At 48.1% G+C, this 12,505-nt stretch overlaps 1 protein-coding gene across 7 annotated transcripts in view; it reads left to right on the plus strand.

Moving 5' to 3' along the window:
* Nucleotides 1–12,505, plus strand: part of TARBP1 (tRNA guanosine 2 -O-methyltransferase TARBP1) — a 252,721-nt gene that overhangs the window by 214,068 nt on the left and 26,148 nt on the right. For 4 of the 7 annotated variants that reach the window (XM_085887174.1, XM_085887179.1, XM_085887177.1 and 1 more), the window contains 2 exons: nt 9,187–9,311; nt 11,630–11,766. In XM_085887174.1, coding sequence (XP_085743300.1) covers nt 9,187–9,311; nt 11,630–11,766 — 262 coding nt within the window. Of the gene's footprint in view, nt 1–9,186; nt 9,312–11,629; nt 11,767–12,505 lie in introns of those variants that run through there. The other 3 variants (XR_015059772.1, XM_085887178.1, XR_015059771.1) reach the window with 2 other exon arrangements.

Raw genomic sequence — 12,505 nt, forward strand, 5'->3', positions numbered from 1 at the left:
TTCAACAACAACAACCACCACCACCATGCTACGTCATTCAAAGCGAACTGATCACTCACAGCGGACGCTTTTGCCACATTGTCATTCTGAGCGAGTCATTCCTGCTCCCTCATTCTGACCGAGTAGTTCGTGCTCCCTCATTCTGACCGAGTCGTTTGTGCTCCGTCATTCTGAGCAAGTCGTTTGCGCTCCTTCATTCTGAGGGAGTCGTTTACGCTCCGTCATTCTGAGCGAGTCGTTTGCGCTCCGTCATTCTGAGTGAGTCGTTCTCGCTCCGTCATTCTGAGGTAGTCGTTTGTGCTCCGTCATTCTGAGCGAGTCATTCTCGCTCCGTCATTTTGAGGGAGTCGTTTGTGCTCTGTCATTCTGAGCGAGTCGTTCTTGCTCCGTCATTCTGAGGGAGTCGTTTGTGCTCCGTCATTCTGAGCGAGTCGTTCTCGCTCCGTCATTCTGAGCGAGTCGTTCGTGCTCCGTCATTCTGAGCGAGTCGTTCGTGCTTCGTCATTCTGAGCGAGTTGTTCGTGATCTATCATTCTTTGCGAGTCCTTCACGCTTCGTCATTCTGAGCGAGCTGTTCGTGACCTATCATCCTGTGCAAGTGCTTCATGCTTCGTCATTCTGAGTGAATCGTTTGTGCTCCGTCATTCTGAGAGACTTGTTCGTGCTCCTTCATTTTGAGCGAGTCGTTCACGCTTCGTCATTCTGAGCAAGTTGTTTGTGATCTCTCATCCTGTGCGAGTCCTTCACGCTTCGTCATTCTGAGCGAGTCGTTCGTGCTTCGTCATTCTGCCCGAGTTGTTTGTGATCTCTCATCCTGTGCGAGTCCATCCCGGTTCGTCATTCTGAGCAAGTCGTTCATGCTTCATCATTCTGAGCGAGTTGTTCGTGATCCCTCATCCTGTGTGAGTCCTTCACACTTCATCATTCTGAACAAGTCTTTCGTGCTTCATCATTCTGAGCGAGTCATTCGTGCTCCGACATTCTGAGGGACTCGTTTGTGCTCCCTCATTCTGAGGGACTCGTTCGTGCTCCGTCATTCTGAGGGACTCGTTCGTGCTCCGTCATTCTGAGGGACTCGTTCGTGCTCCGTCATTCTGAGGGACTCGTTTGTGCTCCGTCATTCTGAGGGACTCGTTCTCGCTCCATCATTTTGAGCGAGTCGTTTGTGCTCTGTAATTCTGAGCGAGTCGTTTGTGCTCTGTCATTCTGAGCGAGTCGTTTGTGCTCCATCATTCTGAGTGAGTCGTTCTCGGTCTGTCATTCTGAGGGAGTCGTTTGTGCTCCGTCATTCTGAGCGAGTCGTTCTCGCTCCGTCTTTCTGAGGGAGTCGTTTGTGCTCCGTCATTCTGAGCGAGTCGTTCTCGCTCCGTCATTCTGAGGGAGTCGTTTGTGCTCTGTCATTCTGAACGAGTCGTTTGTGCTCCGTCATTCTGAGCGAGTCGTTCGTGCTTCGTCATTCTGAGCAAGTTGTTCGTGATCTATCGTTCTTTGCGAGTCCTTCACGCTTCGTCATTCTGAGCGAGGTTGTTCGTGACCTATCTTACTGTGCGAGTCCTTCATGCTTCGTCATTCTGAGTGAATCGTTTGTGCTCCGTCATTCTGAGAGACTCGTTCGTGCTCCTTCATTTTGAGCGAGTCGTTCACGCTTCATCATTCTGAGCGAGTTGTTTGTGATCTCTCATCCTGTGTGAGTCCTTCACGCTTCGTTATTCTGAGCGAGTCATTCGTGCTTCGTCATTCTGAGCGAGTTGTTTGTGATCTCTCATCCTGTTCGAGTCCTTCACACTTCGTCATTCTGAACAAGTCTTTCGTGCTTCATCATTCTGAGTGAGTCATTCGTGCTCCGACATTCTGAGGGACTCGTTTGTGCTCCGTCATTCTGAGGGACTCGTTCATGCTCCGTCATTCTGAGGGACTCGTTCGTGCTCCGTCATTCTGAAGGACTCGTTTGTGCTCCGTCATTCTGAGCGAGTCGTTCTCACTCCATCATTTTGAGGGAGTCGTTTGTGCTCTGTCATTCTGAGGGACTCGTTCGTGCTCCGTCATTCTGAGGGACTCGTTCGTGCTCCGTCATTCTAAGGGACTCGTTTGTGCTCCGTCATTCTGAGGGACTCGTTCTCGCTCCATCATTTTGAGGGAGTCGTTTGTGCTCTGTCATTCTGAGCGAGTCGTTTGTGCTCTGTCATTCTGAGCGAGTCGTTTGTGCTCTGTCATTCTGAGTGAGTCGTTCTCGGTCTGTCATTCTGAGGGAGGCGTTTGTGCTCCGTCATTCTGAGCGAGTCGTTCTCGCTCCGTCATTCTGAGGGAGTCGTTTGTGCTCCGTCATTCTGAGCGAGTCGTTTTCGCTCCGTCTTTCTGAGCGAGTCGTTTTCGCTCCGTCTTTCTGAGGGAGTCGTTTGAGCTCCGTCATTCTGAGCGGGTCGTTCTCGCTCCGTCATTCTGAGGGAGTCGTTTGTGCTCTGTCATTCTGAGGGAGTCGTTTGTGCTCTGTCATTCTGAACGAGTCGTTTGTGCTCCGTCATTCTGAGCGAGTCGTTTGTGCTTCGTCATTCTGAGCGAGTTGTTCGTGATCTATCGTTCTTTGCGAGTCCTTCATGCTTCGTCATTCTGAGTGAATCGTTTGTGCTCCGTCATTCTGAGAGACTCGTTCGTGCTCCTTCATTTTGATCGAGTCGTTCACGCTTCGTCATTCTGAGCGAGTTGTTTGTGATCTCTCATCCTGTGCGAGTCCTTCACGCTTCGTCATTCTGAGCGAGTCGTTCGTGCTTCGTCATTCTGAGCGAGTTGTTTGTGATCTCTCATCCTGTGCGAGTCCTTCACACTTCGTCATTCTGAACAAGTCTTTCGTGCTTCATCATTCTGAGTGAGTCATTCGTGCTCCGACATTCTGAGGGACTCGTTTGTGCTCCCTCATTCTGAGGGACTCGTTTGTGCTCTGTCATTCTGAGGGACTCGTTCATGCTCCGTCATTCTGAGGGACTCGTTCGTGCTCCGTCATTCTGAGGGACTCGTTTGTGCTCCGTCATTCTGAGCGAGTCGTTCTCACTCCATCATTTTGAGGGAGTCGTTTGTGCTCTGTCATTCTGAGCGAGTCGTTTGTGCTCTGTCATTCTGAGGGAGGCGTTTGTGCTCCATCATTCTGAGCGAGTCGTTCTCGCTCTGTCATTCTGAGGGAGTCGTTTGTGCTCCGTCATTCTGAGCGAGTCGTTCTCGCTCCGTCATTCTGAGGGAGTCGTTTGTGCTCTGTCATTCTGAGCAAGTCGTTTGTGCTCTGTCATTCTGAGGGAGTCGTTTGTGCTCTGTCATTCTGAGCGAGTCGTTTGTGCTCTGTCATTCTGAGGGAGGCGTTTGTGCTCCGTCATTCTGAGCGAGTCGTTCTCGCTCCGTCATTCTGAGGGAGTCGTTTGTGCTCTGTCATTCTGAGCAAGTCGTTTGTGCTCTGTCATTCTGAGGGAGTCGTTTGTGCTCCATCATTCTGAGCGAGTCGTTCTCGCTCCGTCATTCTGAGGGAGTCGTTTGTGCTCTGTCATTCTGAGCAAGTCGTTTGTGCTCTGTCATTCTGAGCGAGTCGTTTGTGCTCTGTCATTCTGAGCGAGTCGTTTGTGCTCCGTCATTCTGAGCGAGTCATTTGTGCTCTGTCATTCTGAGGGAGTCGTTTGTGCTCTGTCATTCTGAGCGAGTCGTTTGTGCTCCGTCATTCTGAGCGAGTCGTTCGTGCTTCGTCATTCTGAGCGAGTTGTTCGTGATCTATCGTTCTTTGCGAGTCCTTCACGCTTCGTCATTCTGAGCGAGTTGTTCGTGACCTATCATCCTGTGCGAGTTCTTCATGCTTCGTCATTCTGAGTGAATCATTTGTGCTCCGTCATTCTGAGAGACTCGTTCGTGCTCCTTCATTTTGAGCGAGTCCTTCACGCTTCGTCATTCTGAGCGAGTCGTTCGTGCTTCGTCATTCTGAGCGAGTTGTTTGTGATCTCTCATCCTGTGCGAGTCCTTCACCCTTCGTCATTCTGAGCAAGTCGTTCATGCTTCATCATTCTGAGCTAGTTGTTCGTGATCCCTCATCCTGTGTGAGTCCTTCACACTTCGTCATTCTGAACAAGTCTTTCGTGCTTCATCATTCTGAGCGAGTCATTCGTGCTCCGACATTCTGAGGGACTCGTTTGTGCTCCCTCATTCTGAGGGACTCGTTTGTGCTCTGTCATTCTGAGGGACTCGTTCATGCTCCGTCATTCTGAGGGACTCGTTCGTGCTCTGTCATTCTGAGGGACTCGTTCGTGCTCCGTCATTCTGAGGGACTCATTCATGCTCCATCATTCTGAGGGACTCGTTCGTGCTCCGTCATTCTGAGGGACTCGTTCGTGCTCCGTCATTCTGAGCGAATCATTTGTGCTTTGTCATTCTGAGTGAATCGTTTGTGCTCCGTCATTCTGAGAGACTCGTTCGTGCTCCTTCATTTTGAGCGAGTCGTTCACGCTTCGTCATTCTGAGCGAGTCGTTCGTGCTTCGTCATTCTGAGCGAGTTGTTTGTGATCTCTCATCCTGAGCGAGTCTTTCATGCTCCATCATCCTGAGCGAGTCTTTCATGCTCCATCATCCTGAGCGAGTCTTTCACTCACAGCGGCCCAAACTATGGCTGCAAAGCATGTAACAAGTTGCATTGGAGGTGATGATCACGTGAAGAAGTCAAGAAAGTCTCATTCATTGGAGGTGAAATTAAATGTTTTAGATTGGTTTGATAGAGATGAGCGCAGCATTGATATTCAAAGAGAGATGGGATTTCGTGATTCTGCAGTGAGAACCATTCATGACAATCGTGATAAAATCCGTAAGAGTGCTCAGAAAACAATGAATCTCAGTGTTGTCAAAATTGCAAGATCTCGGCCTGATGCTATTGAGAAAATGGAGAAGATGCTAACCACTTGGAGAGAGCATCAGACCCAACAGAACATGCCCTTGTCAGGAATCGAAATTCAAGAGAAGGCGAGAAGTTTGTATGGTGATCTAACCAGATTCCAATGATCCAGTGCCTTTTGCTGCTCGTCATGGGTGGTTTGAGCGCTTCAACAGTCGCCATGCGTTCCACAATCTCAAGTTGACTGGGGAAGCTGCTGCTGCAGATCATGCCTCTGTTGAACAATTTCCAGCTGTCTTCATATCAGTGATTGCGGATGGAGGTTACAGGTGTGTAACCTCGATGAAACTTGACTTTATGGGGTGTGGCAAAACAAATGCAATTATTTACAACAGAGAAGAAACATTGCAGAGCTAAACCGATACAAAGAACTTACACATCCTCAATTTAGGTAAACAATACAGGCACCATCAGACACAAACGCCCGAGGAAATTAGACAGCAAGAAAGATGAGAGGCAGTTGAGGGGTTCATGGCTTCTTTCAATACCTGGTGTGGAAGACGGACCTATGCTTCCCAGTCACTTCGGAGGGGTAGGATGGAAGAAAACTGGGGATGTCTATGGTGTGCGAGTGGGCAGTGCAAATGAGGTGCAGGTGTGATGCAGAAGAGGAAGAGTGAAGGAGTGCATGTCTGTAATTGCTCTTTTTGTAATCTGCGTCGACAGCAGATGGGAGAAACAGAACATATGAGATGATAGCTTAACGTGACATGTGAGAAAGTCTGTAAATGTCAATGGTAATGAAGATTAGCTGTGGAACGCAGTGGAAGCCGAGCGCCGATGACCCAGTGATGACCCGGCATCTCTTCGGCAATGATTCAGTGACCGCTTGCTCTGCTCGGGCTCAGTGACTGACCCGGCAATCTCTGCTGCTATTTTATAGAGCCTGGGCGAAGGAGCCAAAAACCAGATCAAAATACCCTGAAGGCACATCCGAGCACCGCTATTGGTGCACAGATGCCACCCTGAGAAGTAGCCCTGCCCCACCAGACTTAAAAGCCGAAAATGGCCTCATTTGCTTCCAAACTTTGCCACGCAACAGAGCTCCAGGATTTACTTGGGGTGCAGGTTTTTGGGAGTGCTCTCTGGCCATGAACGTGCACTTGGCTCCAATCGAGGGTCGTTATTTAGCAGATCACCAGGACTCCCCATATGACATTGAACGGACCCCAGCGCATATTTCCACTTCGAGGTACACGCCAATATGTTCCGACTCGTAATATCCTCCATTCCCCGGCATCCCAAAGGACTCTGGTGAGTGTCCGGGGAACTGATTGTGGTTGCGGAGCTTCGTAGCAGTTGTAGTGAGGTCAGGGAAGCATGATGGTGTTCGTTGTAAGGACATTGAAGCATCGGGAGCAATTGATGCGGTTGTGATGAGGAGGTCGAGCGTAGGTTACAGTGGGGATTTTTCGTAGGTGTTATGGGGATTTGTACGAAGGTTGGAGCATCGTGGTGAGGGTCTGAGGTGAAATGTCCGTTGGTGAATGGCGCACAGTTTTAACGGAGAAATGTTGCGCATATGCTAATGAGGTCCTCCACAAGCAGCACTGTGCCGTCTGTGACGTGCATGCATGCGTGAAGGAGAGGTCGTGTGTGAAATAAAGTAAAATATCATATATGAAAGAACTAAATGCTCTTCACAACGCATCTTGTCTCATATACCCACTAGACATTATGAAAGGGCTAACTGAACCAATACTAATGAAATATCTGTCTCGGGACCACAATATTTTGGGTGCCATTGCTTCGGGGGAGTGCTGGCTTCACAGAACTGCAACACGATGTTGGCATTCTCGGGCCGCCACTCTGGGCAGTTTGGATGGGTTCTCACACAAGAGTGCAACTCAGTCCTCAAGGAGCTCCGGTATCATACACGATGGGTTGCATTGTTCCACTGCAAAGACCGTGACTTGTTCAAAGAATGCCTCCACGAGAATGACATAATTCCAACTCAAGAAGAGCGAGCCAGGGTGCACCAACTACTAGCAGAAAAGAAGCTCCTGCTGAAGACTGATCAGTCCACTGCTTATATTGTTCTGTAGCATTGCTCTTAGCGGTAAACATGTTGTGTTCTTATTTCAACATAGGCCTTCAGTTCATCATTTCGGGTGTGTTGGTGTGGGGAGTATATGAGTATTTTTGACAGGCACCAGGTTCTACCGTACATATTATGGCAAAAGATCGACTGCCATAAATTCATTGACCACATACTGGCCAACGACGCCGCGCAATCTCCGACAGCACCAAGTTCAGTTCCGAATTTGGTGGGAACTGCTACATCTACGATGAGCGGTGCAGTACATGACACTACCACGAGTGGTGCAGCTGGAACAACTACCACTGCAAGCGCAGAGGAGAAACATGCCAGGTTGGCTGCTGTAGCCTCTGGTGGGGGTGCACGCCGATAAGTATGTGGGGCACTCCCTGTCTGTTGAATAGATTGAAGGGATGCCTGAGTAAGAGATCAACAAGCTATATGCTCGTGATGAAGCTCGGCCTGGGGCTGCATTAACAAAGTCCCTCGGGACTACGGTGCTCCAGGTATATGCAACGGCAGCTGGTATGCTGTTACCCATCCCACCCGAAACCCAACCAAACCTAGATGCAGACCTGGAAGAAGACCCCGTTGTGGAACATGTCCTTCGAATTGCCACCTGCGGGCAATACCACTTCTACGGCATGTACCTTGCCCCACTCACCATTTCCTTAACAACCCTGAAGCACTGTTAATTTAAAAGAAAGACAGATGTTAATACAGAGTACAGTACGCCGGAACTACTGCATATTGCAGAGCGCATTACAGAATATGGAGATGGAGCAACCGGCAGCAGCAGTAGCTGTCCCAGCAGCGCCAGCACCGACTGCAGAACAGGTTCTGACAACAGTGACAGCAGCTCCCACAGCTGCCCCAACCTCAAAAGATCCTAAAAGGGCAACAGCTGGGCAGAAAGGAGCTGCAGTGCGCAAGGCAAACAAGGAGCAACTCCTCACCCATCTTCGGGAGACAAAGGCAAGCATGGCATTTGCGGTAGCTGTTCCAGAAGTGGTTCCAGCGACCGGTGCAGTGGTTGTGGTTCCCACAGTTCCAGCGCCTCTGAAGGAGCTGCAGCAGCAGGCAGAACCGCTGCCGCAGTTGGAATCTGGACACCTTATATCTTGGTTGGTGGCTTGGGCATTGCGGTTCGAGTAAACTACACTGCACGCTTTTACTGCAAGGAGGGTTGGAATGAACCAAAGGTACTAAGCAGTGAAAAACAATTGAACAAACCAGACCCCCCTTATTTGCATTGATTGTTGCTGACATTATTGCACCACTGGAACATGACTCGAATCACCGACAGTAAAATGCTGGCTAATGAAGCCAACCATCTTGCAGTTGTTAACGGCCTGGCTATTGGGTACGCCTACCTTGGCAAAATGATCTTCAAGGGGCATGCCCTACAACTTGATTTCACGGGCTGCGACGTCAGCCTTGTAGTTCTCGACGTCGTGGCGGCTATGGCCACAAGAGACATGCTCATTGAGCAGGGGATCCTCCCGGCTGACATATTGAAGTAGTCAGTCTATACCCACATACGGGAACTGTCGTTCAGACTATAGGAACCACTACAGCCATAGCGTTTATTGTGGGCGTTGCTTTAGTAAAATCATTGGTGTCTCCCGTGATGAGACTGAATCTTTGGGTCTCCCACTCTCACTCTCACCGCAGGTATCGATATGATCTGGCACCCTGCCCTGCTCGATATGATCTGGCACCTTGCCCTTTCATCCAAATTTCTTTGTGTCTTCTACCATCTCCTCTCCGGTCTCACCCCCCCCCCCCCAAGAATCAAGAATCACTGCTCACCTTCACTCTTTCAGTCCTCTTTTTTTTTCCCGCCTTTGGAACAACCTCCCACACTATCTTCAATCCCACTCTTCTCTCCAAGTCTTTAAAACAGCTGTTCACCACCACCTCTTATCTTCCCCTATCCAAAACCATGATCTTTTCTACCCCTGTTAATGCACCCCAAACGCATCACCTTCAAATTTCCTGCTTTCCTTCCCGAAAGTCCCTGTAGTGTCCCCCGCCCTATCCCTCTCCCTTCCACAGATCTAATGGCTCTGTTACCCGCTGTTTTGTTCTTCTCTCTCCCACCCGTCTTGTCTCATGTCCCCCTTCTTGTACGTTCTGTGTTAGCTCTCATACGAGCCTCGAAATTGTGCAAAACAAAAAAAATTTGTCCAAAAGATATAACCATAAACTTCCTTTTGCTGTTTTATATGTGCAGGTCTCTGCCGAACATGTGAGATATTTGGCGTCTCTTCATTCGTGATTGGGAACTTGCAGCATTTGGCAGATAAACATTTTCAATCATTGAGTGTAACCGCAGAACAGTGGATCCACATCAAGGAGGTAACTTTATTTATGTGACTCTTCATTGACTGCAGTTTACCGTTTGCTGGGTTGTGCTCTTCTCTGACTGTAGAGTGTAATCTTTGATAAGTTGAGCGAAGGAGGACAGCTTGACCTTTGTGGGGCTTTCAAGAACAAACAGCCAAACTCAACCAGGCATCAAAAGTTGTGTATGGCAAGCGATGACTTGCAAATAGAATCACAGATTATGAACAAGTACATCATCTGTTCACAATCTGCAGCCAGCATAATTAGCACTCGGTGCATGTGTGGAGGAGGTGTGAGAGCAGAGCTGCCTGTTGATAATGTTATATATACTTGGACTGGCACATGTTGCCTGATTGTAATTCCCACCAGTGAAACCATATATCCCTTGACTTTTCACTCCATCCCTCAACTCTAATCCCCATTCCACTACTGCCCGTTTTAAAGCCAGTTTGAGAACTTGTCTTTTCATCGCAAACTTTCCCGATGGGTACTGTCTGGATGTCATCCTCAAATCGGGGCATAGTCCTCAAATTTGGCCAAATTCCAGGTTCAACTTGCTCAGTTGAACATCAGACCAGGCAAGCCGGTTCGTTAAAGACAGGCCAAAAATCTTTCCCGAGTGAGGTCACGAGAATGTATGAATAATTGTGGCCGTTAATGAACAAAATGAACATGTCATTTTTGCACAGACTTGCTCTCTTCAAGACAAAGGTAGCCTTTGTGTACAAAAAACAACAACACACTTTCATCCAAATTAATTTCAAAGTGGAGGTTCATGGAGGAGCAAGAACACTCAACTGATAAGGATGTAATGGAACGAAAGGAACAGTACTGTAGAGAGGGAGAGGGGGCACACCAACAGCAGGGTTGAGGGACAAAATAGAGAGACTTGGAGGTATAAGGGATGTGGGGAATAATAACGGCAAGGGGAGGACATGGGGTGAACAACCTGGATCCAGGTGCAAATTCTCAATCAGAGAAGTGGAAAGAAAATCTTGGGAAGAAGTAGAAATGCAACAATAAATTTTGAAGGATAAACAAGCAGTCATAGACTGGTATTATGAAATCGTCAACTTGACCTCTGACCTTGTCTAATAAAAGCTGTCTCTAGAGAAGGTCGCGACGCAAACCAGAAGTTTCTACGATGATTCTGTACCAAACCATCAAAAATCAAATGTTTGACCTCACTGTGACCTTGACCTTTGACCGATTTTGACCAAAATCTAATCAGCACAAGCCATCTCCCTCCTGAATCACCTGGTGTAATTTGACATTGGTAGCTTCTTCCGTTCTCGAGTTATCGTGCCTACAAACACACAAACAAACGGAGGACGGAAGTCATCAATATACTTACGAAATCTAAATGATATCATCAGCTTTTCTGGAGATATTAATATAACATGAAGTCATGTCAAGCCTGGTGTTAGCTTCGTGGTTTGGGTGACTGGCTTGGGATCTTCAGGTCCTGAGTTTGAGCCACGTTGTCAGCTGAATTAACACCAGATGATGTTGATTCAGCCTGTCATCCTTCCGAGGTCGGTAAAATGAGTACCAGTGTAATGGTGTGAGGTCACAGCATCAGCGGCATAGTCACGGCCCAACAAAATGATAACGACCTGGCAGCCAAGCAAGAAGAATAAGTCATGTTGGTTCTTTCATTCCTCTTTTTCCCCTCCTTTGGAATAAACTCCCTCACTCTATTCAATCCCATTCTTCCCTCCAGGCCTTCAAAACAGTTATTCACCACCACCTCTTATTATCCCCCATCCAAATCCTCGATTTTTTCTACCCCCGATAATCCACCCAAGCCCACCTCCTTCAATTCCATGCTTTCCTTCCTGAAAGTCCCTGTAATGTCCATCTTGTATTCCCCATGTTCCCCGCCCCATCCCTCTCCCTTCCACAGATCTAATGTCTCTGTTCCCCACCGTTTTGTCCTTCCCTCTCCCACCCCTCCTGTCCCATGCTCCCCTTGCTGTGCGTTGTGTGTTCGCTCTCATACGAGCCTCGACAAGGTTTACAAAAAAAAGAAGAGCTTGGGTGGACAAGTCAACACGTACTGATCACTACCTCAATTTCTCCTCGTGCCATCTCCCAGCATATTGGCACACATTATTGATAAACAACAACCTGTGGTAGTGCTTTGAGGTTACTCAGATACCGTTGATGGTAAAACTTGAGCTTTCCTACAAACAGGCGTAATCGGGCTTTCCTTTTTTGAAGTACTTTTGTTTGTGAAACGTTTTTTTTTTTTCTCAAGTTATGAGCTGTATGATACAATTTGGTGTTGCATCAGAGAGTATGCCCCCTAAGTTCATCTCCGTTTTCAGGTTAAAGTTCACCGTCTGACTGATTACCTGTTTGAGATGAAGCGGCGAGGTTATACTGTGGTGGGCGTTGAACAGACCGCAAACAGCCAAAGCCTGGCACAGTTCAGCTTCCCGCAGCGCACGCTTCTTCTTCTTGGGTCAGTTATCTGCCTGTTCCTCCCAACCTTCCTCCTCCCCCCACACCCGATGTTTCACCTACTCCTCTTTCCTACTCTCACACTGCCCCCTTTTTGAGTGGTGATTCACGGTACTGCCCTGTGCAGATCTCCACCTCAAACCCTTTAAAAATGTGTTTATTTTCCTCAAAGCTTCTCTCATTTGAATGAAACCTTCTGAGTAATTTGTTGATCCACTTGTTGTGCTAATGATATGCACGAGCTGTTTCATGTTTTCTATCTCTGTTCTTTATGTTCTCGTTTATTCTTGTGCCTTTGCTTATATTTTCAGGTCCTTTCTGTCTCCAGTGTTGCATATTTGCCTTCGTTGCCAGTCAAGGTTGCTTTGTGTTTTGTATACTTCCTGTGTCATGCTGTTTCTCACCTGTTAAAGGGTGGGCTCATGCATTTTATTTGAATAAATGTTATGATTTGCGGTAGACTACACACATTTCTGGCACGTTGTTTCCGACGAAGGAAGCACATTCATTCAGAGTGGTGATCAACTTCACCGATCAGCATAGAGATCTGTGTCTTTACAGGAAGACTTCGGCCTCTCATGCTTCCTTCACTCTTACTTTGTGTCATCACTGTCAATTCCTCTTCAGGCTGAGGTCTTTTTCTTTTCTTTTGTATATATAGTCGAGGCTCGTGGACGTCTTTGGTATAACTCGGCCGGGGTTCGAACCACCATCCTCTCCAGACTCAGAGCGGACTCGCG

The sequence above is a fragment of the Eptatretus burgeri genome, chromosome 7 (genome assembly GCF_056783735.1).
Source record: "Eptatretus burgeri isolate ZD-2024b chromosome 7, Ebu_testis_v1, whole genome shotgun sequence".
Classification (NCBI taxonomy): Eukaryota; Metazoa; Chordata; class Myxini; order Myxiniformes; family Myxinidae; genus Eptatretus; species Eptatretus burgeri.